Source organism: Vicugna pacos, chromosome 17 (genome assembly GCF_048564905.1).
Source record: "Vicugna pacos chromosome 17, VicPac4, whole genome shotgun sequence".
Lineage (NCBI taxonomy): Eukaryota > Metazoa > Chordata > Mammalia > Artiodactyla > Camelidae > Vicugna > Vicugna pacos.
Genome location: NC_133003.1, coordinates 24,172,708 through 24,197,431, shown reverse-complemented (window position 1 = coordinate 24,197,431; position 24,724 = coordinate 24,172,708). Strand labels below are relative to the sequence as shown.

At 51.4% G+C, this 24,724-nt stretch overlaps 1 protein-coding gene across 1 annotated transcript in view; it reads left to right on the top strand.

Moving 5' to 3' along the window:
* Positions 1–23,868, top strand: part of STIMATE (STIM activating enhancer) — a 48,521-nt gene extending 24,653 nt beyond the window's left edge. The window contains exons 2-8 of the mRNA XM_031686429.2: positions 9,071–9,119; positions 10,927–11,022; positions 14,362–14,483; positions 19,107–19,219; positions 20,310–20,387; positions 21,145–21,294; positions 23,108–23,868. Coding sequence (XP_031542289.2) covers positions 9,071–9,119; positions 10,927–11,022; positions 14,362–14,483; positions 19,107–19,219; positions 20,310–20,387; positions 21,145–21,294; positions 23,108–23,224 — 725 coding nt within the window. The 3' untranslated portion in view covers positions 23,225–23,868. The remainder of the gene's footprint in view (positions 1–9,070; positions 9,120–10,926; positions 11,023–14,361; positions 14,484–19,106; positions 19,220–20,309; positions 20,388–21,144; positions 21,295–23,107) is intronic.
* The last annotated feature ends 856 nt before the right edge of the window (positions 23,869–24,724 follow it).

Sequence of the window (24,724 nt, the reverse complement as noted above, 5' to 3'; positions counted from 1 at the left end):
CTGCTCTGTCACCACCCTCAGCTCTCACCTTCCAGACCACCAGCAACTGGAGAATTCTTCCAGCGGCCAGCCTTTGGGGCTGCTGGAGGCTGACTGACTAGGGAAAAGAGAGCACAGCCTGATGCAGCTTTGTTCTGGTCCCACATGGGACGTCCGGGCCAGAAGGAGATTTGAACCAATGATTTATAATCTAAAAGAAAAAAAGAAAACTTTAGGGAGGCCCTGGATCCACAAATTATAATCAGATGAGTGCTTCCTTGCTGTCTGTGGCTGGGGTTTCCTGAGGATTTACTCTTCCTCTAGCAGTAAGTCCTCTGCTCCTTCTTGCTGTGATGTGCACAGTACTTGCTAAGTAGAAAGCACAGTTTTAAATGCTCCAAATATAGTGTCTTGTTAATGCTCCAGTGAGATGGGTGCTGTAATTTCTTCCATTCTATAGAGAGACAGAGTGAGGCCCAGAAAGGTCAGTGACTAAGTTGCCGACACGAGGTTATGAGCCCAGAGCTCGCACCCCGAGTGTTAAGCTGTCACCTCCTCTGGCCTTTGACGGAGTCCAGTGTGCTCTGCTCCTTTATTCAAGTTAGTAGTTAGTGCCTGCTTCCTCCCAGGTGCTGGCTGGGTGCTGAGTGTGTAAATGTGAATAAGAACAAGGTCCCTGTCTGCCTCCTTAACTAATTGTCTACTGGGAGAGACAGGCAAATCCTTAGCATTGCATGGGAAGTGTTAAGTCTCCAAGGGTGTGCATAAGAGACTTTGGGGAGCCAGAAGGAGGGAGAGAGACTTAGCTTGGTTACAAAGGAGGCAAATCTTAAGAGTTGTCTGAACTAAATCTGGAAAGATGCCAAGAAGTTATTCAGGAGGAGAAATGTGGCGGCCCTCCCAAGCCAGAGGGACAATGTGAGTGCTAAGTTGGGAGATGCCAGGCCACGGGACCTTGTTTGCCAACTTTAAAAGTCTTAATCGTGTTTCCTGAGGAAGGAGACTTGGGGGACTCTGAGAGGTTTTAAGCAAGGCGCGGCATGCTTATCTCACTCCAACTCCAGTGCAGGAGGATGTTTAAGGAAAGAGGACCAGAGTCAGGAGGACGTGTTGAGGAAGGAGGTGAGCTCTGACCTCGGGGATCCTCTCTGCCCTGTGGTCCAGCCCTACCAGAGCCAGCGTTGTCTTGGATTAAGCTTCTTCAAGGTGGCAGGGGGGAAATGTGGGCTTTGGAATCGGGTAGATGTAGATGTACATGTTGGTTGTGCCGCTTTTGGCCTTCGCCAACTCCTCTGACCTTATCTGTAAAGTGAGGATGATACGTTTCACGGTTGTTGTGAAGGCTGGAAGTGATGATGTAAAATACCTGGATTAAGTTCCTGATGAAGGGTGGTGGTGGCAGCAAGGCAGCCACACCACTCCCCTACTGCGGCTGCTTTTCTCCCCACGTTGACCCTATTAAATAGAAAACTTAGACCCAGAGGAATTAAATGACTTGCTTAAAATAATAAAACTTTTGATAAAGCAGGGACTAGATTTCAAGCTACCCCTAGCTGGACTGCCTTTATTTCCTTGCCATGGGAATCACCTGGCTTTTCATTTCTCCTTGAAACATGGCCCAGCCTGAGTGTAAAGCTCTCCGAGTCTAGATTTTGGTCACATGGCTGCACCTTGCTTTGGGGGAGGCTGAGAATGCTGTCTGTGACTTCCTTAGTCAGAAAGAGAGGTGCTGGTGGGTCTGGGGAGGCAACCAGCAGGCTACCTCAGTGTCTTCCTGGAACTTTTTCCCTGCCCTGAAGATGCTGAGTGCCTCTGGGGTTTTCACATCAGTAGGGGGCATGAAGGAGGCTTGGGATGCGGCTTGCCTGTTGGGATGATCGTTTATAATTTAGGGAAATTGCCGAAACACTTCTGGGTTTTTCCTTTACTGCTGGTTTGGTGTCGGTGAGGGTGGATTTACTCACCCCCTCAGGAGTTTCTGTCCTTTGGGATTGGGGTCCTAGGCTCATAGAACCAGTAAAATATGGTTTGATGTCACTGCCCTAGCCAGTGCCAGTTAAGGAAAGAGGCTTGTCTCAGGTAACTCAGATTTCATCCCAGCTCCACTGTCTTCGTGATCCTGGACAAATCACCTCTTTCCCCACTGATTTCCTCACCCTTTACACTGAGAGGGTTGGCCCCTCAAGGCCCCTTCTGGCTCTGACTCAGAGTCCAAACTGCCTTGTTCATGATCTGACCCCCGGCTGGCACTGGTAGGGGTTGCTTGCCATTTGCCCTGGTAAACAGTCTGTTACGCTCAACAGAAAGCCTGTGTTGCATGAGGTGGTGGCCCGTGATACAGCTTGAGAAATGAGGCCATCAGGGGTGTGGTCCAGGTCAGCAGTCCTGGGCAGAAGTCTGGGCAGAAGGCTCCAAAATTATGGGGTTTTTTTTTCTGGCTGCAGGTCACTGGAAGGAAAGTATTTCCCCCCACCCCCCACCCCAGGGATGAACAAATGCATACAGACTTCCATAGAGAGTTCATGGTCTCTGGAGCTCCCCTACCCAGGAGGTGGAAGCCTGCTCATGTCCCTAGGCCCATGATTGCACTCAAGGACCAGTGGTTTTGTGGTCCCAGTGAAGTGCCTGTGACTCTGATTTCCCATAGCCTGTGAGGTGACACCATCCAAGGTGTCTTCTGTTGTATTACTCTTCGAAATGCCGGACACTAGAGTGGCCGTTGTGTGGCCTGTGATCAGCTTCCAGCCTCAAGATTACAGTTTGGTCGTAAGAATACAAACATTCCACACATTTTATATCATAATCGAATTGCCTCGATGGATTTTCACAGCAAAGAGAAGCTCTCTGCCAAGAACCCTCCAGGTTTACAAGCCTCTTCTTGTACCGTAACTGCAGCAGGGAGTGATTTTATGCTGGTTTGGGAAATGCTGTCAGATAAAGAGGGGCACAGGGGGCTGCCACTCCTGGTAACCACATTCACAGAAGCCCAGTGTTCCCTGTCTTCATTCAGCCTCAAGCCCTTCTTTCTCTTTATCCCACAGTTCTGAGCCTCTTACTGCCTCTTACGTTCCTCGTAACTGCTTCTCTCAGGCCATGCCCGATATTGGCCAGACAGCTCTCTTAAATTGTGTGATTTAATTCCAAAACAGTTGTGCTTTTTATGACTCAGTTTCAAAGTAGGGCTGCAGTGGCTCTGTGGAAATTATTTCCCTTCCAATTCCTATGATTTGGCTTTTAAGCCACCTCTTACGTCTTTTTTGTTGTGCCATAAAAGGAAACACCTGTGTAACATCCCAGCTCTCTTCCTCCATTCAGCAAGTCCCCGGGGAGCATTAGTTGGGTGAGGCTCTGAGGAGGGCAGTGGAGTGGGGTGCTGGCTCAGAGAGGTGTCTGCAAAACCAGGTGACAGCGTTAGGCATGCAGTCAGTGACATGGCTAACCATATGAAACAGGTAGAATCCAATCATCCACATTGCCTTCCTGTTGTGTGGCACCAAAAGCACAGAACTTCTGGAAGAGTGAGCACAGTGTCCCGGTGCCCTCAGGGAAGGGTGTGAGCTGAGGCCCAGTGCCAGAGGGGTTAAGGGCACACATCAGAGTGGAGGGCAGGTGGGAGCCTTGCCAACCTGCGTGAGCTGGTGTGGGGCGTCCACATGACCTGGTGAGGACACACTGCCACCACACCAAGGCTTCCTTTTGAGTGATCAAGTTGTCAGGGCAAGAAGGTTCGCTCAGATGCAGTGCTGGCAAGGACATGGGGAAACTGGCACTTGTATGAGTTGCTGCAACCTCTGTGGAGGACAGTGTGACAAAGTCAGCTGCACAGAAGCTTTGACACGCAAGTCCACGATAGGAATTTACCCACACAGGCAGAGACGGCACACCACAGGGACATTCACTGCAGTGGTGCTTGTAGAGTGACTCAGAGATGACACGGCCACACTGTGGGATACCATGTAGCCTCTGATACAAGAAGGAGAGCCAAGTGTACAGTAGCTGAAGCTCCAGGGGGCTTTTCAATGAGAGCAGCAATGGCCTGTGCTGTAAAGTCTGAGGCCACATTTGTCCATCTTTGTGCTCACTTAACACGTCTTTGGAAGGACATACGAGGTCCAGGTGACAGTGGTTAGCCCTGAGAAGGGAAACTGAGGGACTGGGGTTTCAGATGGAAGGGAGTGTTTTGAATTCTGAATTTTTTCCTAAGAAAAAGAAAAAACTTGCCATATTAGTTTTCTAGGGATGTCAAATAACCATAAACTTCTTGGCTTAGCACAACAGAAATGTAGTCTCTCACAGTTCTGGAAGCCCAAAGTCCAGGGTCAAGGTGCCAGCAGGGCCACAGCCCCTCCATTGGCTCTGGGGGGGGGGGGGACTTTCCTTGTCTTTTCCACTTCTGATGGCTTCACAGGTTCCTAGGCTTCTGTCTTCACAAGGCCTCCTCCTTTGCCCCATGTCTTCCGCTCTCCTCTCCCTCCTAAGGATACTTGTAATTAGATTTAGGGCCTACCTGGTTAATCCAGGATGATCTCTTCTCAAGCTCTTTAACTGAATTAAATCTGCAAAGACCCTTCTTCCAAGTAAGGTCACATTCACAGGTATTGAGGATCAGGATTTGCACATATCTTTTTGAGCACCACCATTCAGCTCACTATAGTTACCAACCAGATTTGGAGAGGGGGGAAACTCACCTGTATTTTGCTTACAATAGACCCACCTTAAATATAAAGTTGAAAGGGGATTAAAAAGAGACAACATACAAACACTAACCAAAGAATATACTCTCTGAATTTTATACACTCTCTGTATATTTACCTCTTTCAAAAGATGTATTTTAATTCAAAAATGAATAAGATTGGAAAAGAAGGTAGCTATGTTTTAGGCAAGTTAAATTATGTGCAGTGTAATTAAACTGAAAGTTTCTTGAGGGCAGGGACTGTGTCTGTGTGAGAGTAAATGCTCAGTGTAGGTGGGAGGGAGGGAGGAATGGGTGGATGAGTGGAAAGATGGATAGATGAATGAATGGGTGGACTCGGTGGGCAGGTGGATGGGTGAGGCAGCTGGGGAGATTGGCGGCAGGGAAACGTGTTAGGAGGCAGTCTCCTTAGCATAGGAACGTAGTCATGAGGGCCTGCACTAGTTTAGTGGCAGAAACGGGGAAAGGGGCACATCCGGAAGACTCCTCAGTTGCAGGATTGGTTGGGGGACTTGAGGGGGAGTTGACTGAGTTGGAGGAGGAGAATAAGGAGCCCCAGAGGTGAGGGGACTTCCATTCTGTGAAGAATGGGGAAGCCAGGCAGGAGTGGCACGGTGGGCAGGACATACAGGTGTGCAGGGCCAGCCTGCAGTCGGGTCACAGGGCCAGGGCTAGGGGAGGAGGCTGATGAGCCCACAGCATAGAAGCCCGGAGAAGGGGGTTTCTCCCCAGAAGTCAAGAGGAAGAAGGGGAGCCTGTGGAGGGAGGATAGAGCCATCCAGAGGTAGAAGGGAGCCACAGAGGAACTCTCAGAACATGGAGGGGATGGCCCAGGGAGGAGAGCGAGGTTGGGGAATCCTAGGACCCTCCTAACATTTGGGCCCCTGGGCTGCCTGGAGGCACAGGAGGGAGGCTGGTGGGGATAGGTCAGGTTGTAGCTGGCAGACCCAAGGCCCCACACTTCCCGGAGACCAGGACCAGGACCGAGGCTGGTACAGAGTGGCTCAGCCCCAGGACTGGGAAGTGTGGACACAGAGGGGAGGAGAGGGAAGACAGTCCAGGGCAGGGCCGGCAGAGTGCACTTTGCTTTCCTGAGCACATGTTCCCTGCTGACCTCTTCCACCTGTTTTCCTCATTTAATCCTGAGGTCAACCTGGTAGGTCATAGTTCTCCCTCTTTTTTTTTTAGCACAGAGTTGCATAGCTAGTAGCAGAGAGTGGACTCAAAGCCACGTCTCTCTGGCTCTTGGTCACTACTGCTTTTCGGGTGACAGGGCCCCCCATGTGCCTTCAGGATCATGTACATAAAGGCAGGGACCCTGCTTGGGAGCCCCTGCAGGCTACATACCCCGACAGCCCCCTTTTCTGTCTCCACTCCCCACCCCCAGTCTCCTCTTCCTTGTCCCATGAGGGCCTCTGTCAGGTGCTGCTTCGTCAGCCTTGGATTCCAGCAATGGTGTGGCTGCGTATCCGGGGCCTGACCTGCACTTGAGATGGGCCTGCTCCCCCTCCACCAGCCCTCCCGCCTCAGAGGACATTGGTAGATATGTTAGAAAGGGTAGATTGCCCTTTGCTTTGGCCTCTTGCTCTGTCTGAGTTCTCTCTATCCTGCAGAAGCACCGTGAATTGAAAGATTAGTCGTCCTGGGGCCTTGCCTGAGCCGCTGTCTGGAGCTTCCGGTGGAGCAGCTGCTTATTTCCATGGGGCTGGTTACAGATCTACCTTGTTGTTTTTAGAAACTGCTCGACGTTGTAGTGTACCGTATGTGTATGTGTGTGTATATACCCAACCCCATATTGGTTGGTGTTGCTTTCTTTCTGGGTTCTTGTTAGGACAGTTTTACAGTGAAGATCTATACGTCTTAACACACGCTGGAGTGAGACCCGTAGAACAGGAACCTGGCAGTGCACTGCAGGTTCAGGGGCATCACAGTTATGACAGATACTGCCAGATTGCCCTCTGAGCGCTTGCTTGCACTGGTCCTTTCTTCTAGAGTGTGTTTTCCTCCCAATTTTTTAGTTCAAAAAATGTTAGACCTACAAAAAACCTCTAAATAATGATTTCATGAATACCCAAAGGACACTTCATCTAGGTTTACCAGTTACTGTGTTGCCACATGTATTGGTGTGGTAGGGGCTGCCGTCCCAAAGTACCGCAGAATAGGTGGCTTAAACAACAGAAATTTATTTTCTCACAGTTCTGGAGGCTGCAAGTCCCAGGTTAAGGTGTCAACAGGTTCGGTTTCTCCTGAGGCCTCTCTCATTGGCTTGCAGACCACGGTCTTCTCACTGTGTCCTCACGTGGTCATCCCTCAGTATGTGTGTGTCCTCTTCTCGTAAGGACACCATTCATGTGGGATTAGGGCCCATCCATATGACGTCGTTTTACCTTCATTACCTCTTTTAAGGCCCTGTCTGCTAATCGTCACATTCTGAGGTATTGGGGCTTTACCGTATGAATTGGCCAGGGGGTGATGTGGGGAAGATACAGTTTGGCCCATAACACTACATTTGCTTCTTTTTGTAATATGTATCATGTTAATGTAAATAATAGATGTATTATGAAATTACTTTGTTGTATTTGTTATTTATAATTATAATGTAATTATTTATAGACTATGCCATTTATAATATAATTGTACATATCCCCTGAACCATTTGAAAGTAAATTGCACCCACCCTGGTACTTCAGCATCTGTCTCCTAAGAATGAGGATGTTCTCCCTGGGTTATGTTTTGATGTCCTATTTCATGCCGATGGGGACAGACTCCCCATCATGAGGAGTGGCTTCAGCCCCGCTGGGGTTCTTTCCCTCCAGACTGCTTTGTCCTGGCCCGGGTACCTTCATATCTCCCTCCTGAGCCCCCAGCCCCTTAGCGAGCTTTGGATGCTCTGGGGAAGGAGACTTCCTGCCTTGAGAGCCATTTGGGGGAGTGGGACTCTGGGCCTCAACTCCAGATCCTTTGGTCTTGTTGATGTTTTGGCTGTGTCATGGGTCAGCAGAATGACAGACCTTCTCACAATTTCACCTGCTTCTTAGTCTCGCTCTCTCTCTCTCTCTCCCCCTCCCCCCAGCAGACAGCAGACATTTCATTTAGGTGTATAGACAGTTCTTGTTCTGCAATCCGGGGACTGCCTGTATTTATTTAGAGAAGTGGGGTTTATTGATTTGGGCACCATTTTCTTCCTCCCTACCTCCCTCCTCTTCCTGCGTCCTCATCACAGCTTGGGGGTCTGCCAAATGTCAGGTCTTGCCTGCTGCCATTCTGTCTGTTTCTTCTCAGTACTTTTGTGTGGGAAAAAATCACACCTGTGGCGCTATCATGGTTTTAGTAGATAGAGCTGTTCTGCAAACAGTCTGCCTGGGACTTCAGTGGAGGACAAGACACTTAGAAACTTGTTTCCTTCTGTTTAAATGTCAGTTGGGGAGCCCTTTGCTGTCCAGTGTCTTCAGGCCGTTGCTGAGTGGGCAACCCCCAACCCCCACTGTTATGTAGCTGGGAGTTCCACTGCCTGGTGCCAGGATGCCAGCATCCTTGCTCAGTCCTCTTCACCCCAAACCCACCATCTACATGATTCAGAGCCGCTTTCCACCATTCCACCTATGTTCTTGACTGTTTAGTGCTCTCCTCTGGCTTTTCCTCCCCTGCAGGATTCATCCCAGACTTGGCTTGGCACTGAGGACCCTCATGTGGCCCCTGCGCCATTTGTTTCCCTTGTTACCTGCTGTATTAAAGCCAAATCAAATCACGACACACACACCCTGCCACATTATGTCCCTGGACCCATGAGCTCATGGTGTGTGCTCTGTCCGGAACATGTCTTCTCTCCCCTCCCTGGTCCATTTACTAAACTCTCCCCAGCCTGCAGGACCTGGCCCAGCCACTTCCGCCATGGCAGCCTCTCCTGACTGGTGGGTGCCCTTCCTCCAGGCTTGTTAGCCTTCCCTGTGCCTTTGCTCTGCCTTAGGCTTCTCTCCTTGAGCATTTGCCACACGCGTGCTTCTGTGTCTGCCCCTGCCCCCCAACAGTACTTCGAACGTTTGGGTGGGTGGACGGATGGATTTGTCATTGGATCCTGAAGTTAGAAGTAGGTACATTCCCCTTTGTGGTTTCCAGTCCCTCTCAGAGAGCCTTGTCACAAAAAAAAAAAATAGTTTTGCATGCACTATGTAGAGTCCTTCTTCCTAAGTGTCCAGTTCTGAAGAGTCGATACTGGTCAGTAGCAACAGGGCCTCTGTGACCTTCATGACTTATTGTACATCGTCACATGTTAAAAGAGCACGTACCTACCTAGACATCAGTATAAACGCCAAGTGTAGTGATAACCCCTAGCTTGTTAAATGCACTTTGCTTTGCTGTTGCTGTGCAAAGCTACTGATTATCTGTCTTTTCTTTCAGTTAAACGCTTCAGAGAACCAAAGCATGAAAGACGTCCGTGGAGGATATGGTGTGTATTTGAATATTAACTCATTCCTAGAATGCTTTTGACTACCTTGGGCTTTTGAGGGGATGGAATGTGAGCAGTTACACAGAAAGTGTTGGAATCCATTAGTCAAATTAATCATCAGGGACTGTGGGACTGTGTAATATGAAAGCACTTCTGTTCGTCCAGGTAACTGTTGAGTGGTAGTGATAACCATGTGGCAGTGAGTCTGTCATCACCCTACTGTCCAGTTTTAGAAGACAGAAGGTAATACAGATCCATCAGTCCATGCTGCAGGCTTCCTTAGTCATGTCTCCCTGTTGTTAGACTATGTTAAATCCTTGGATTCTGTAGTCTATGTGTGTAAACAAAAAAATAATCTAAATTTGGAGATGAGTCAGCTGTACCATGTTAATGCTCCTCTCCCCAAAACTAGTCTTTTTGGTCCTAGGATGATCTTGGGCGGCAGTTTTTCCTTCATAGAAATCGTGGTTAAAGCAGCTTCAGACATAGCTTCCAAAGACAAAACTCCCCAGAGTAAATCACTTAGAGGGAGACAGCCAGCTCCTTAGGACAGCATGATCCTTGCACCCATCTAGCCACTTTCCCTTCAGAGGAAACTTCCCATAAATCTCTGTGATGGAGGCCCCTTTATAAAATTTTAAGCGTATTGTTGATTGATCTTCAGTTCTTTATTTCTGAATGTTGATCATCTTCATTTTTCTTTTCCCACAGTTGGTTTCTCTCAAGCCTGAGTATTTAGCTTGGGCGGGGGACCTGGGAGGACCCAGAGTCGGGTTTTACACGTGGTCCCTTTTGGTGACTCCTACTTTGCCATGATTTGAGGAAATCATTTTCAGGCTTTGATCACAGGGTTGGTCTGTATCATCTCTAAGGCCCGTTCCAGCCCTGAGACCCCATGCCTGTGTGCCCCTTCCTCACTCCTGTCAGTGGCCTGGCCCAACTCTGGATGCCTAGCCTGGGTGGCTGAGAGTGGTAGCCAAAATCCAGAGGTTCCTGGGCCATGGACTGTGAGTGGTCCCCAGGTGTGACGGCAGAGGAGAAATAGAGGGCCCATGCCATCTCCACGATGCTCCTGCCCCGTAGATAGGGGACAGGGTATCCCAAAGACTAACAGCCTTGTTTTATCTTTTTTGAAACCCCTGTCCTCTAGCACAGGAGTTGGCAAACTGTATCCCACAGGCCCAGTCTGGCCAGTGTCTGTCTCCATGGCTAAAGTGTTAGTGAGATGCTAGTGACTGGCTGCTTACACACTATGGTGGCAGAGGACGATGGCCCACAAAGCCTGAAATACTTACTCTCTGACGCTTTACGAAAAAGTATGTCTGCCCCTGATCCAGCCTGTTATTTAAACGGCAGCAGGTGAAGGTTGTTAGGGTCCCATGGGCGGTGCTGGGCCCGTCCTTGTCTCCTCAGTCCTACACATCTTTCAGCTCATGCACAAAGTTGGGTGGGAGCTCTTTAAAGTAGAGGCACCTTGGACATCATCCAAAGCTGTGATCAAGCATTTTGTTTTGAAGTAACAAAAAAACGAGAAAGTAAAAACACACTTTAAATGTGTTTAGTGTGTTTAAGTCTGTGTTATTAATCAGTGGCCTCTCAGGCTCGTGGTGTTACTGAAGGTTTTGAAAGGTAGCTGAAATGCCAAGCCTGAGTTAGTACTGATGCCCCAGGAAGAGGTGACTGGTAATTGGAAGATTGGGGTCTCCCCAGTGGCTTTTCTTTTTCCTTTTTCAGATTTAACATTTTCCCAAATTGGTTATGACCCTTCTGTCAGAGTGGTAACAAGTGCTGGTTCTATTCTGTACAGGTTTTTAGACACTTCCAAACAAGCCATAGGAATGCTGTTCATCCACTTTGCAAATGTGTACCTAGCAGATCTCACTGAAGAGGACCCTTGTTCATTGTAAGTGGCCCATATTTGAGTGCAATCATCACCTGCTCCTCTAGTCATGTTCCATCTAGCTTGGGGAGGGGGCAATTCCCCTTTGTCCCCTTTGCTCCTCTGAGAGATAGTGTGCATGCCGAGTGTTAAGGCTTTGCTTGGTGACAGTTGCCCGGTACACTGGCTCTCTGCTGATGAACCTAAGTTTGTCTCTCCCTATTTCGAAGCAGCCCCTGGCAGGGCAGCATAACATCCTGAAGGATCACCTGTGCTGGAACAGGACATATGAGGGCTTCTCTGTGGTGTCAGCCACTCAGGGTCCAAGCCATTGTTGACACCGTCAGCCTCTTTTACCTGAGGACTGTGGGTTGTTCCACTTGTCGATGCCATCAATGCGCTGTCCACACAGCCCCCGGAGCCATCTGCCTCAGACCCCATTTGGGTCATGATACCTGTCCTCCTTGCTAACAGCACCCAAAGAGCCCCTCTTAGCAAATGGAGTGGAAAAGTACCTGCCTTATCCTGGCTCCATCTGCTACCTTCCTGGCTCAAACTTGGTGCTCCAGCCATGCCAGGCTGTTCCCAGTGGCCCTCAACCCCACAGGCTGTCTCCTGCCTCTGAGCCTTTGCTCCCACTGCCCTCTGCCTGGAATGCCCTCCAGCCTCTGAGGTAGAGAGGGGCAGCGGTCTGGTGAGTCCCTTGCCAAGAGGTTTAGTGTATATTTAAGATTATTTGGACTGGAAGATTCCTTTAAGCTTCTCTTGTTTGGTGGCAGTGTACCATTTTGAGGTTTGGTCCAGGCCCAGATTCAGAAAGAAGTTGTAAAGTCTCCCTCCCCAGGGTCTTTCCTTGAGACGTGGGTAGTTTTGATCTATTTGGGTATGATCCTAAAGCCGGGGACTGGAAGAGGGATCCTCCCTTAAGGGAGATGATTAGGAAGGGGCCTTATCCTCCCAGCCCTGAGTCCAGCAGCAAGCTTGCATCATCACTGGTGAATCCTCTTGGTTGACCGAGATAGGCTGAGGTCCAGCTGCTCCACGGAGGTGAGGAACCCTATCTCCTGGAGCCATCTTGGCCACTCCACTCCCTGTGCGCCTCCATTGCCCATCTGCAAAAAGAAGATGATCTGGCTCTAAGGGGGCTTGACAAATCCTGGGGGATGGAGAAGGGGCTGCTGACAGTCTCGCATGCTCAGCCAGAGAAGAGGCCCAAGGTGGAGCTAGTGTGGTGAAAGGAGCCCCCAACTGAAAGGTCCAGCTGCAGGAAGGCGGCGTGACGTCTCTGAGCCTCCGTTTCCTCATCTGTCCTGTGTGTCCTGCCAGATCCCCAGGATGACCTGAAGGTTTCACAGGATGATGAGCATCTGCACCGTTGGAAGCCATAGGGCACTTATCAACGAAGAGGTTAACAGCTCAGTCAGAGGGTATTGTCGTTAAAACTTAGGAAAGACGTGAGAGCTCCAGCAGTGGCTGAAGAGCTGCTGGGGGCAAACTCGGAAGGCAGGGCAGGCCTTGCTCCGCAGACAGGAGAGGTCCTGGCCCGTGGAAGAGCCAGTGCTGCACTGAGATCCACTCCAGCTCCACCATCCTTGTTGTGCCCTGTGACTTTTTACAGATGGAAAGGGTTGGGCTGGACCTGGGGCATCTTGGGAGTCTGCAGACTTAGAAGGGAAGCCCCAGTCAGTTCAGGGAGAGGGGAAGCTTACAACCAGAGTGGGGCAAACTGCTTCCTGTGGCTGCAGCCGTCCCTTGTACTGGGAGTTCAGCTTTTGTGATGTCTGAGGGGCTATGGTTCTGACACGTATAGCTTACTGCGTGGCAGTCACTGTTCAGGTGCATTGACTCATTTCCTCCTCTTAACAGCCCTGCAGTTTTCTTTGATTATCCTCATTTTACAGTTAGAGGGCTGAGGCACAGACGTTAGATAACTTAATCACACTCACTCAGCTCAAGAGTGATGAAACTGGGATTTGAACCCAGCCGATCTGGCCCCGGGGCCCACATGATGCCCTGTTGTCTGCCAGTCTCACCTGTGTTGAATACAGGGTCTAGAACTTTCTGTCGTCATTCCCAAGGCCTGGCGCACAGTAGGCTTAAATCAGTGTTTGATAAGGGAATGAATGAACTAATGCAGGCGTGTATATGAGATGTTCTTGATATTTTCAGAACAGGCCTCATGTCAGAACCACCTGAAGCCAATATGATTTAAGCATCTGAGAGCAATATTAGCCTAAGGCCAGAGCTTGACCTTGAACTTGGAGAAACTGCCTGGGAAGCGGTTGCTGTGCCTTCTTTGGTCTCCAGTCTCTGGAATGAGAGTGACCCCTTGTGATTTTAAAGAGGAAGGACAGGCGGAAGGAAAAGGCCATCCCTTCTGTCTGCTTTCCCTGCCGCCCCAGGGCTTTGGCAGGACCGTGAGCACAGTGGAGGTGCTCCTTCAGGTTCCAGAGCACTGTGTGCGTCACTGAAGCCAGACCTTGGAGTGGGGGCAGTGGGTCTAGGGCCTCAGCAACTCAAAAGGTCTGGCTGTGGTATCCAGAACTTCTGAGCCCTGTGGTGTCCTGGAGGACTGACATCAGACCCCAGGCCTGTGTGTCTCCTGCCTTGTCTGGAGAGCTAGACCTGTGGGGAGCGGTACCCAGCGAGAGTCTTCGCAGCAGGGCCAGTGGGCAAAGGCCTTTCCTTGGCGAGGGAAGGGGTGTGTGTGGGACAGAGGGAAACAGACCCCACAGGAATGGGGGGTCAGGGTGGGTGTGCTCTTCCAACCCTCTCTGCTCTCCAATCTTGCCTTCTCTCTTGGGGTTTAAGCTCTCTCTTGAGAGATGTTTACTTGCACTGACCTCCATGAGGAGCTCTGAAAGATGGGGGCTGAGCGAGGGCATGTAGCCCTGCCCTCTTGAGTCTTAGAAACCTCAGGCCATTTCCTGAGCCGCTCTGGTGCAGCAGCACTGTCTCAGGACCTTGGGAAGCCTAGGCCGTCAGGAAGTCAGCAGTCATTGAACAGATTTTGTTTATCGGTTAAGTTCTGCTTTCCCATAAAGCCTCCTTGGCTGCACCCAGGTACTCTGTGTCAGCTTCATTTGGCAGGAACGCTTGAGGTCTTTTCAAGTTTCCCTGTCGATCCCCCACCCCTTCGAGCTGTGCAGGCTGACGAGTGTCAGTGCACTGTCCTGGGGAGGAGGCCTTCTGGGCTCCCGGAAACAAGCCCCCTTCACAGGCCCACCTGAGGCTCCTGCCTCCCCAGGACCAAAGTGCTGGGTCCCTAGCCTTGACCTTGGCTCTGGAAGCACATGAACCCAGCTCCCTGGTGGGGGCCCCGGTGGTGCTTCCTAACAGTGCCCCCATGCCCTCTCCTCACAGGTACCTCATCAACTTCCTCCTGGATGCCACTGTGGGCATGCTGCTCATCTACGTGGGCGTGCGTGCCGTCAGTGTCTTGGTGGAGTGGCAGCAGTGGGAGTCCCTGCGTTTTGGCGAATACGGTAACTTACCACAGACTTCCTGGAGGGGGCTCTGCTTCTGCCGCATGTAGCCCTCTAGGCCAGTAGGTTCAAAGAAGGTTTAGGAGCTGGTGGCTGTGTCCTCTGTGTGGTGGAGGGACTGGTTCTAGGGCCCGAGCTCCATCCTCCTGCCACATGGCTGAGGTGGGTGGGTGCCCACCTCACTGCCAAGGCTCCCTTGATGCAGGGAGGGGGTACAACATTTGCCTCTTCCACCACAGAGCACTGGTGGCCCCACCTGCAGGGCTGTCAGGCCACCTTCCGCTGCCACACTTCTCACCAGGGTCACCCTCTGCCCACCTCGCCAGAGAGATGGGAGCCACTCTTGGTTTGGGAGGTACTTGGTAGGAAACTGCCCCACTTTCTGCTGCATGTCTGTGCTTGTCCTGTTGCTGGGCCATTCCATTATTGGGGCACACAGGGTCAGGACGAGGGTCCATTCCTCCACCCTGGGGCGAAGTCACCTTGTTGTCTCCTGACTGTGGGCTGGCGCCCCAACCCAGCATCTGGCATATATGGTCACCAGAGACACCAGGTGCATCCTCCCTCCCAGAAGCATGGCCTAAAACAAGCGACTCATGGAAGCTTTGAACTAGGTTTGACCCATACAATCTTGCCAGACCCCATGGGGTACACTGTGGGTAGGAGGCTGCCAAATGCAGTGGCTTTTACATTGTACCCCCAGAGAAATGGTGGATGTGGCCTCAGCGGGGCTGCTGGTGAGAGGGGCTTCTTTGGGCCTTGCTGCCCTCTGGGAATTTATTGCTCTGCCACTTCACAGCAGGCTCTGCTACCTGGAGCCTGGAGCTCCTGTTCATGGGAATAGCATCGATGGAGCCTTTGCCATAAAGTTGGCACATGGGACAGAAGGGAGCGTTCTGGTCCCTGCTCTCCTTTCCTGGTCACACGTCCCAGAGAGCTCACGGCTCTGGGCCCAATGGCTGCTTACGCCTACATGGCTGAAGACCACCAAGGGACTGATATTTAAAAGGGGAGCTGGTTCGGGGAGCTGGCTGTGAGTGCCTTGGGTATTTCTAGAATTCTTAAGTAATTGTTTGTCTCCATTGAGGGGAGATGAGCTCAGGAGAGGGCTTTTCTTAGCCTCGTTACTTGATGCCTCATGAGTCACTGACTTAAGATAGTGTCCAACACACGGTATGTGCTCCTGTGGCTCCAAGGAAGGCTTTGGAGAGGCTCCAAGTCATTGACTCCTCAGCTTGAGGGATGGAAATGGACCACGGCACACGTGGACCAAAGTGGAATCATCCTCATTTATAGAAAAAGCACCCAGAGGGGTTAAGTGATGCAGGAAGCTCACCCAGACAGTACACAGCTTGGAGGGCCTCTTGGCTGCTATGCTGGGATACCCGATCCTCCCACCATTTCCAGAAACAGGGCTCACAGCTTCTTCTTTGCTGATAAGATCCCTTCTGGAAGGCAGGGCTCTCAACTCAGCTGTAGCTGACTAGTGCACAGGAGACGCATGCACAGCCAGCCATGTCACTTGGTGACCTGGGAGTGGAGATCATCCACTGAGTCTGGTCCTGATACACCGAGCATTTGTGATACCACCTATTTCCAGCATGTTCTGTTTGTGTCCCCAAAGAGATTGAAAGGAAGAAGGCAGTGGTTGTTTGAGCCTCTTGTTTCCATGCCACCCTCTCCATCCACGTAGCCTGCCTCGGTCCCTGCCCTTGGGTCATCCCACCCCTGCCTTTGGGAACCAGAGTCTTCAGACCAGGGTGTTTCCAGATGAAGCTGCCCTCTATCCAGGACCACCCATAGTCCTCCCTCCCCAGGCTGAGGAAGGATAGTGTATGTCCTCAGTTACCTGGTTTCTATTTCTATCAATTTCTATTGTTATAACTGCTATAACAAATTACTACAAAATTTTAGTGGCTTGAAACAACACAAATTTATCACCTTAACAGTTCTGTAGTTCAGAAGTCGGACATGGGTGTCATAGACTAAAATCAAGATGTCAGCAGGACTGGTTCCTTTGGAAGTCTCAAATGGGAGAATCCACTTCCTTGCCTTTTCCAGCTTCAGGAGGTTGACGATGTTCCTTGACTCTTGGCCCCTCCTCCGTTTTTAGGACCAGCAACAGAGGTTGAGTCTATCTGACGTCATTATCACTCTGACCTTCTGCCATGTCCTTCCACTTTGAAGTGATTACACTGGGCCCACCTGGATACTCCAGGATATGCTCCCTGTCTTAGAGTGAGCAGATTAGCAACCTTAGTCCATTTGCAGCCTTAATTCCCCTCTGCCACGTTACCTACCTAGTCACAGATTGTGGGGATTAGGATGCGGACATTAGTCTAACTACTGCTCCTGCTAGCTGGCCCGTCTGCTTGAGGCAATAGTTCTAGGCAGACCCCATAGCTCTCCTCTCAGGTGAGTGAAGAAGAGGGTTTTTTTCGGTGCTTCCATGGTTCCTAGAAGAGAAAGTGAACTTGCTAACAGGTCCTGGTACTTGAGGAGTAAGTCCACACAGCCCTGAGGGGCGATGGAGGGTCCAGGTGGTACGTGGCGTCTGCAGTCTGAAGACCAGGCTGCTCTTCCCTCTCCCTGTGTGGAAGCCCTGAAGGCAGGGTCTCTGTGCTGTGGGCATCTGTGTGTGTGGGCTTTACCACCTGTCCCTGTCCTTATGACCCCTCTGGAGACCCCTGTAGATGCAGACGTGTTCGTCCCTTTGATCCCATCCCCGTGATTTATCCTGAGGAAATAATCCAAGAAAAACAAATGCCCACGTACCTGAGGGTGTCTGGTGTGGTAAAAAGCAGGGCACACTAGAATGCCTGGCTTGTCTGTCCTTCAAAGGTGAGACCGTGGGGAATGTTAGAAAGACTCTCACGTGAAACAAACCAGCACGTGTGTGGTCACTCCAGCCCCGGCCGTGCAGGAGGACATGGGGTATGAAAGCGGTGTCGCATGACTTACTTTGGACTTTATTAGGCATTTAATGATAGAAGAGGCAGCTGCTGCTGAGCAGGAATTCTGCAGCTCAGAGCAGTGAGACGCAGCAGGGCAGCGGGAGGTCGACGGGAGGAAAACCTGTTTTCCTCTTCTGTCAGCACCCTAAAACTACGAGCAAATGGAGTGAGTGCACTCCAAGCAAGTAGATTTTCTTCTGATATTAAACGTATTACCATTCGTTCTGTTGACTTTTAAACACGCTAGTCCCAGTTCAGAGAGAACGTCCTATGAGTGCTTCTGACTGGCTGTCCCCCAATTTAACGGTTTTAACAAGGACTTCGATCTGTTATTCCTGAGAACTTTTCTCAATAATGTCAGGTTGTTTACTGAAAGGATTACAAAACTTCATTAAAAATCTAGCTAGGAGAGATTGCTTTTCTGAAATGGCACTTTGGCTCAGATGCGTCTTATCCCAGAAGTGAAAGTAAACAGATCAGCGCAGAAAAGGCAGTGGTACCGCTCTGCATGCTTTCTGTGCAACTCTCTCAAGTTTTCCAGAAAAGGGAATGGCCTGAGCTTGTGTCCATTACAGCTGCAGGAAGGCATCCAGTAGGCCTCCACTGCGTACAGCTGGCAGCTCAGGCAGGGCTGGGGGCCTCCAGCACCCGTGCCTGGACAGGGGTTGCTGCAGAAACCATGGAATCGAACGAGAAGCTGGAGGTTCCTCTTGAGGTCAGATGGTCCTCATGGCCTGAACTTTGGGTCTCTGCGCCCCTACAGTGTTCCTCTCCAGCCCCTCTTCTGGCCCAGACCAGCCCCTGGTGGCTCCCCCAACCCTACTGGTCATCTGCTCTGGAGGCACGTGTGGCTCCCCAGGAACCCGTCCCATGGGTTCTGCCTGTCACTGAGAATGTAGGACATTCCCTCGAGGGGTTGATCCTCCACCCCTTCATCAAGTCCCTTTGGAAACACCTTGGAGGCACTTGAGGGCCTGAGTGTCCCCCAGCGTGGATTGTTGGGCTCTTCCATTTCGCAAGCGTTGTGGCTGATGGGATCACAGATGGACCTTTGTCTCAGCCCCTTACTGCTTGCCTGGAGGGCTCCTCTCTTCTTCCTTGTCCCCAGCCTAGGGTATTTGGGGTGCCCCACCCCCCAGACAGAATCTGAATTCCTCCAGAACCAGATTACTGCTCTCAGGGTTGAGGGCAGCAGGAATGAGGGTGGGGAGTGGGGTGGGAGATGAACAAAGAGGTGGTTTGCTGCCTTCGCAATTCAAAAACCTCAGTGCTCCTGGACAGGAAAGGATGGGTAGCACCACAGCCACTGGAAAAGTCAACAACAGATAATAATAGCAATCTCGCTTCACACAGCTTTGGCTGCCAGTGGACAAGACGAGCCAGCTTTTCTGAGTTCCAGCAATGGGCACTTACTAACTTTAGTGCTTTGTAATTATATCTTAGAATCTCTTAAAAGAAAAGCCACTCTGGTATCTCCAAATTAGGAATTCTCTGATTTTGCTTAAAGCACCCACGTTTGTCTGTCTGGGCTGAGCTGATTCTTGGTGTTCTGGAGGGCGTATTTAGTATCTCTGGGGTGAGGTGAGTGTGAGGGCTCACAGGAGCTGTGGGCAGCGGTGGGGGCATTGATGTCTGGGCCCTTACATGACCAAGCCTGCCGTCCCTGCAGGAGACCCTCTGCAGTGCGGAGCCTGGGTCGGGCAGTGTGCTCTTTACATCGTGATCATGATTTTTGAAAAATCTGTCGTCTTCATCATCCTCCTAATACTTCAGTGGAAAAAGGTTTGCCTCTTATTCCCTTCTTTCTCAGCTCCTCTAGATGCTAAGCAAGACAGCCCCCCACCCCGCCAACTAACCCTAACCCTACTGGGAAACAAAAATGGTCCCTACTGGGAAACAAAATGGTTCCTTTTTTTTTTTAACTCCATGAAGTACACTTGGACTTGATCCGATGGAACAGCTACTGGCCACCTACCAAGAGCAGTAACTTGTCAGTTTTTTACGCAGCATTCATCCACTTCAGTTACACATGTGTCTGCTCTAAGATTAAGCCTCGGTGTATCTAAAGCCCATGAAAATACAGTCCCTGCCTTGGGGTTGCTTACGGTCTGGTATTATGAGACTTCAGGCCTGTAAGTGTCAGGACTGTTCTCTGCACTTGCCAACAGCCTCCTCACACACCTCTCTTGGCCAGTGGTTTAATGGAGCCTTTTGGTGCTGCAGGCAGCAGCTTGTCACACATTCCCACGGTTCCCTGGCACTGTCCTCTGGCCCCATGGCTGTGTAGATAAGCCTCCACCCACAGGAAACTAGCCAAAGAGCCTTTGGGAACAAGAAGCTCAGATCTTGCCCTGCTTTGGTTTTATTTGTGGCCAAGTTTTATTTTTTAAGAAAATAAGCCAAGGCTTTGGGGAGCTGTAGTCCTTCAGAAGGTGGTTGGGTGTGGTATTTTTGTTAAAAAGTGGTCAGTGCCTCATTGCTAGTATCTGTAACGAGCGTCCACCAACCTCACTATCTTAGACTCTCCAAAGCCCCCACTCCATCCACCCTGTGCCTCCAGCGGGCGGAGGGCCCTGCTTTGTAAAGTGCTTCCCACCTTTCATCCCCTCACCCTTCTTCACTTCTCAAGTCACAGGGAAAGCTGCTAGAACACTGACTGCTCCAAGTAGTGTCCAAGGGGTCCCTCGTTAGCAGGCAGATCTGGGGACTGTGCGGCTCTGGGTGTGAAGTGCTCTTCTCATCAGCGCTCCACGGCAGTGTGTAATCTAAGCCCCCTCTCAGGGCCTCGTGGGCGGTTTCCCCTGCTGCCCCTACCCCCATGCACTTTCTCTGTAGTCTCCCCCCACCTCACTGAGTTTCCTTCTCTTCACAGGTGGCCCTGTTGAACCCCATTGAAAACCCAGACCTGAAGCTGGCCATCGTCATGCTGATCGTCCCCTTCTTTGTCAATGTCAGTGCCTTGTTGCATTTTTACCCCCATTTGCTCCCTGCCTTCCAGTGTTCCTGTCCAGCTCTGAGTCTGACAGAGAAAACACTTCTAGCCCTCAGGTCCCTCCGTGTGAGCATTTGCCACCCCCTCCTCCCACCCCAGACCTGGAAATGGCAGGATCACTTCCTCAACAGGCAGATCACTGCTCCAGGGTCTCTGTGCAGCATGGAGGGTCCTCCCTGCCAGGGAGGAGGAGCTGAGGAGGAGCCCCACCCTGTATGTAACAGCGACTTCTAGATTAAGATCATTAGGGACTCACTCCCATCATTTATTCCTGACCACAGGGCTTCAAGAGAGACTCAGAAGCACACTGGCTAGAAATTAGGAAATTAGATGAGAAATGGTAGAAGAACCTGGGTTTGATAGATGTGGTGGGGTGTGCCTACCGACCGCTCGGCCCAGGGAAGGAGCCCCACCAGGAGTCTGGAGACCTTGGTTCAGGCCCCACTCTGACAGCTGCTGGAGCAGCTGGGGCAAGCTGTCGTCATCAGTCACCACCAGAGAACCCCTTAGGATGAAACAGAAGCAAAGGACTTAGAGTTTGGGAGTCTCTTCCTAGACTTCTGAGATAGAGCGAGGGGCCCAGATGAGGTTTTCCCTTCCCTGGTTCTAGATGCTGTGATCTGGAACGGGGGTGGGAGGGTTGGATGTGGGGCCTGCTCTGCTTTGCTTTCACAAATGGCTCATCTCAGACTAACCTGCACCTTCCTTCCCACAGGCTTTGATGTTTTGGGTAGTAGACAATTTCCTCATGAGAAAGGGGAGGACGAAAGCTAAGCTAGAAGAAAGGGGAGCCAACCAGGACTCAAGGAATGGGAGCAAGGTCCGCTACCGAAGGGCCGCATCCCACGAGGAGTCGGAGTCTGAGGTAGGGCCAGGCCCTCGTGCCACTGACCCCAGAGGCCTCTGGTCTTGTGTTTGCGTCTGGCCTTCTCTTGAGTGCTGAGTCCCAGCGCCGGCTGGCGGGAGGGAAAGGAGGCTGACAGATGCCATCCAGCCGGGAACCCATTCCTCCAGCAGGGATGTGGAGCATCAGGTGGGGGTGGCTTGCCTCCAACAGTCCATCTGTCGATGGAGAAAGACAAGAAAGGTGGGAGCTGCCTTGTTCTGGGGGAGCTGTCAAAGACGCATGGGCCTGATCGTCGACCTTCAAGCATCAAGGCATTTGAATCCCTGCCCCATGGCTAAGGAGCAAGGGAAGTGTTGGCTAAGCCAGCTAGAAACTTCTAAAGTGTAGGTGTGGCCAGACCTCCCAGGGAGAAGCTCATCTCCCCCTCTCCCCGTATTTTCAAGTTTCCTAAGCTCAGAGGTCTGGACTTCAGAGAGGATGGTGGTCATAAATGGGAGCCTGGAGGCAAGATGGTGTGTCCCAGTCAGTCCGCAGCACACACTCTGCACCTGCACTGGGTCGGGGCTGCAGAACGGCTGAGGTGACGTCTTCCAAGAGAGGCCTTCAGGCTTGTGGATGAGGAAGGCGAAAGCCTGAGCAGCCCCCTGTAGCCTCTGCGATGAGTCCTGACAGAGCCCTGAAAGGGCTTGGAGCAATCTGTTTAGCTCCTGGGGTGTCCTGTAGGGAGCTTTGAAAGCCGACTAGATGGAGGACAGAGGGGAAGTCCATCCCTTCTCTAGGTGGTCCTAGAATCTGGCATGGGGCCTGTCATGTTGGAAGAGTGCAGTGAACATGAGGTGAATGACAAACAGCATTACAGGCAGAAGCAGCCGCTCCTGAGCAATCGGGTCATGTGGTTTGGTGTTTGGGTGATAATGTGACATTCGCTGTGGCCAGAGCAGCGTATATTCTGAAAGCTGGGAGGGAAAGACAAGAAGTAGGTACAGGCAAAGATCTGAGCTCACTGGGCAAGGTGTTTGTGATCCAGGGCAAGGAATGGGGGTGCACTTGTGCAGGCAGCAGGGAGCCAGAGAGTGTTTAATCTGGGGACAGAGACTAGAGGCAGGAAGCCCTGCAGTGAGCGGTGGTGAGACCGCCCCGTCCTGGAGTGGAGTGAGCCCCCCTGCACAGGTGCGCCTTGGGCCTCTCTATCGTGACATGGGCTGTCCCAGTCCTTCCCTGGCGCTCTGGGGTCTGAGGAGCCAGGCGTGTGGGCAGTGGGTGAGTGTTTGCCCAGATGCCCTGGCTACACTGCTGAGGCGTTCCGGGGGCTCAGAGAGTGGAGGGCTCTTGTTTGTCTTCAGAAGTTACTAGGCTGGTTCTGAGCAGCTACTCTGAAATCACTCTGCCTCACATGTGCCCCACAGATGTCTTTTTCTTTCGAAAAGGGCTTTTCACTTTTGCTTTTGCTGTATTAGAGACAACATCAGGGACCTGGGACTCCATGTGTCAAGACTGGGCTTTTTTTCCAGAATGACCGTAGGCTGAGTTTGTTCTGATGGGGGTTCAGTCCCAGCTAGAGGCTGGGTGAGAATCAGGGAGCGCAAGCGGAGGGGAAGGTGTTCGACTCAGTGCTGGTGTCGGTAGCCTGTGAAAGCATCTGGCGTGAATGAGATCTGGGGTGGACAAGCTTGTTTCTCTCTGTACAGGGAGCCTCCCTGTATCCTCTTCTAAAGAAACCTGAGACTCAAGGCCTCCTAGACAGGCTGCCATCCCATGCGGGGGTCCAGGGCAGGCAGGTAAAGAGGGCACTGCTGGTGATGACTCAGGGCCATGCCTCTCCGCCATTTAGATCCTGATCTCGGCCGATGATGAGATGGAGGAGTCCGACGTGGAGGAGGACCTCCGGAGACTGACCCCCCTAAAACCCTCAAAGAAAAAGAAGCACCGCTTCGGGCTGCCCGTATGACGCATTCCCAAACCGGGGTTGGGTCGGCAGAGGGTCGCTCCACTGCGTCCCTCCTCCCCTTCTCTCTCTGCCCCCTTCTACCTCCTCTCCTCTCGCTGTCTCCGCCTGCCCCCAGACTGCTGTGACTTGCGAGGGAGGATGCCAGCCGGGCCTTGGCAGCTGGAGGTCCCCACGTTGCACTACAAACACTGACCAAATATGCAAGCGAGGCGTGTTGTTTGTTTGTTGTCGTCTGAGCGGTGTTGTGAGGGACCCAGAATCCCTGTCCTGCGTCCTGCGTCCTGCTGGGTGGCCTCGAGGAGGAAAACTCTTGTGCACACAACCAGTGGGTGGAGCCTTGCCTTTCGGGGGAGTGTGAAGACATAACGTGTTTGGGGCTAAACGTTACTCATTGACCAAGTTGGAACCGCGACGCTTTCTTAATCAAAATGGCTTTTGTAACTATTGATTTCTATAGCAGGTTTTATGAGCTGTCACAGTGTTAATGTTTTTTGAGTATGTGTTTATTTCCTATGGGACTAATGGCAAAACATAGATTTTTAAGTCTTCCGTATGCTGTTGACTTTTATATTTTTAAGTTATATTTTCATACTATTGTATTTAAAAACTCTTTTTAATCCCCAAATAAATGGGTTTGTTTGCCTTTCATGGGACATGGACTGGTGGGAGGAAAAAGTCGGGAGTCTTTTATTTGGAACACTGTTAGGTAATCTGTAATCAGATGAGGTAAAATGATTCCGGTAGGAAGGGAAATGGGTCCTGTCTGATCTCAGCAAACCCAGTGGTTCCGCGAAGGTCAGGCCTGAGCAGGAGGCAGCTGGTCTGGATGTAGATTCAGGGGCCTTGTGTGTGTGGAACAGGAAGGGCCCTGCCCAGGACCCAGCAGCTCCTTGGCATTTCTGCTGGCAGGTTAGAAGTCTTAGTTAAATGTGACCAAGAAAGGAGTGTGAGAGGACGTTGTTGAGTCCGGAGAAATGGACATTCCAAGGCCACTCTTGTTTGTCCCCCTCCCCGCCGCCTCTCTTCAGAGCCTCCAAATCTGAGTTTAAAACGCAGCCTGGGCCTCCTCGCCTCCCACTGGTGCAGCCTTCAGAACTGGGCTCTGAACCCAACTCCGGAGACCTCCTCTCTGGCTCTCCAGTGCCTGTCATTCTAGTGTCATTGACTTGTTTTGGGCAACAGTCTAGAGATTGCCTTCCTGACCAAGTGATCCTGTTTTTCACAGCCTCCAAAGTTGCGGGGTGGCTGGTGGTGGAGGTGAGAGAGCTCACGCTCTGCGCCTATAGGCAGGACGAGGTGCATCTAAGCTTGTACTCCCATTCCTCAGCGTGGGCACAGGCCCCAGTCACTTTGGGAGTCTACTGCCCGGCCATGGAGAGGGCTGACCCAGGGACTTGCCCTGCTGTGGTGGAGCAGCCCAGTGTTTTGTCCCAGCCCAGAGGCAGCCATGGAAGTTTAGGAATAGAAAACTGTACCACTAAGGTGCAAGCTGGAAGTGAG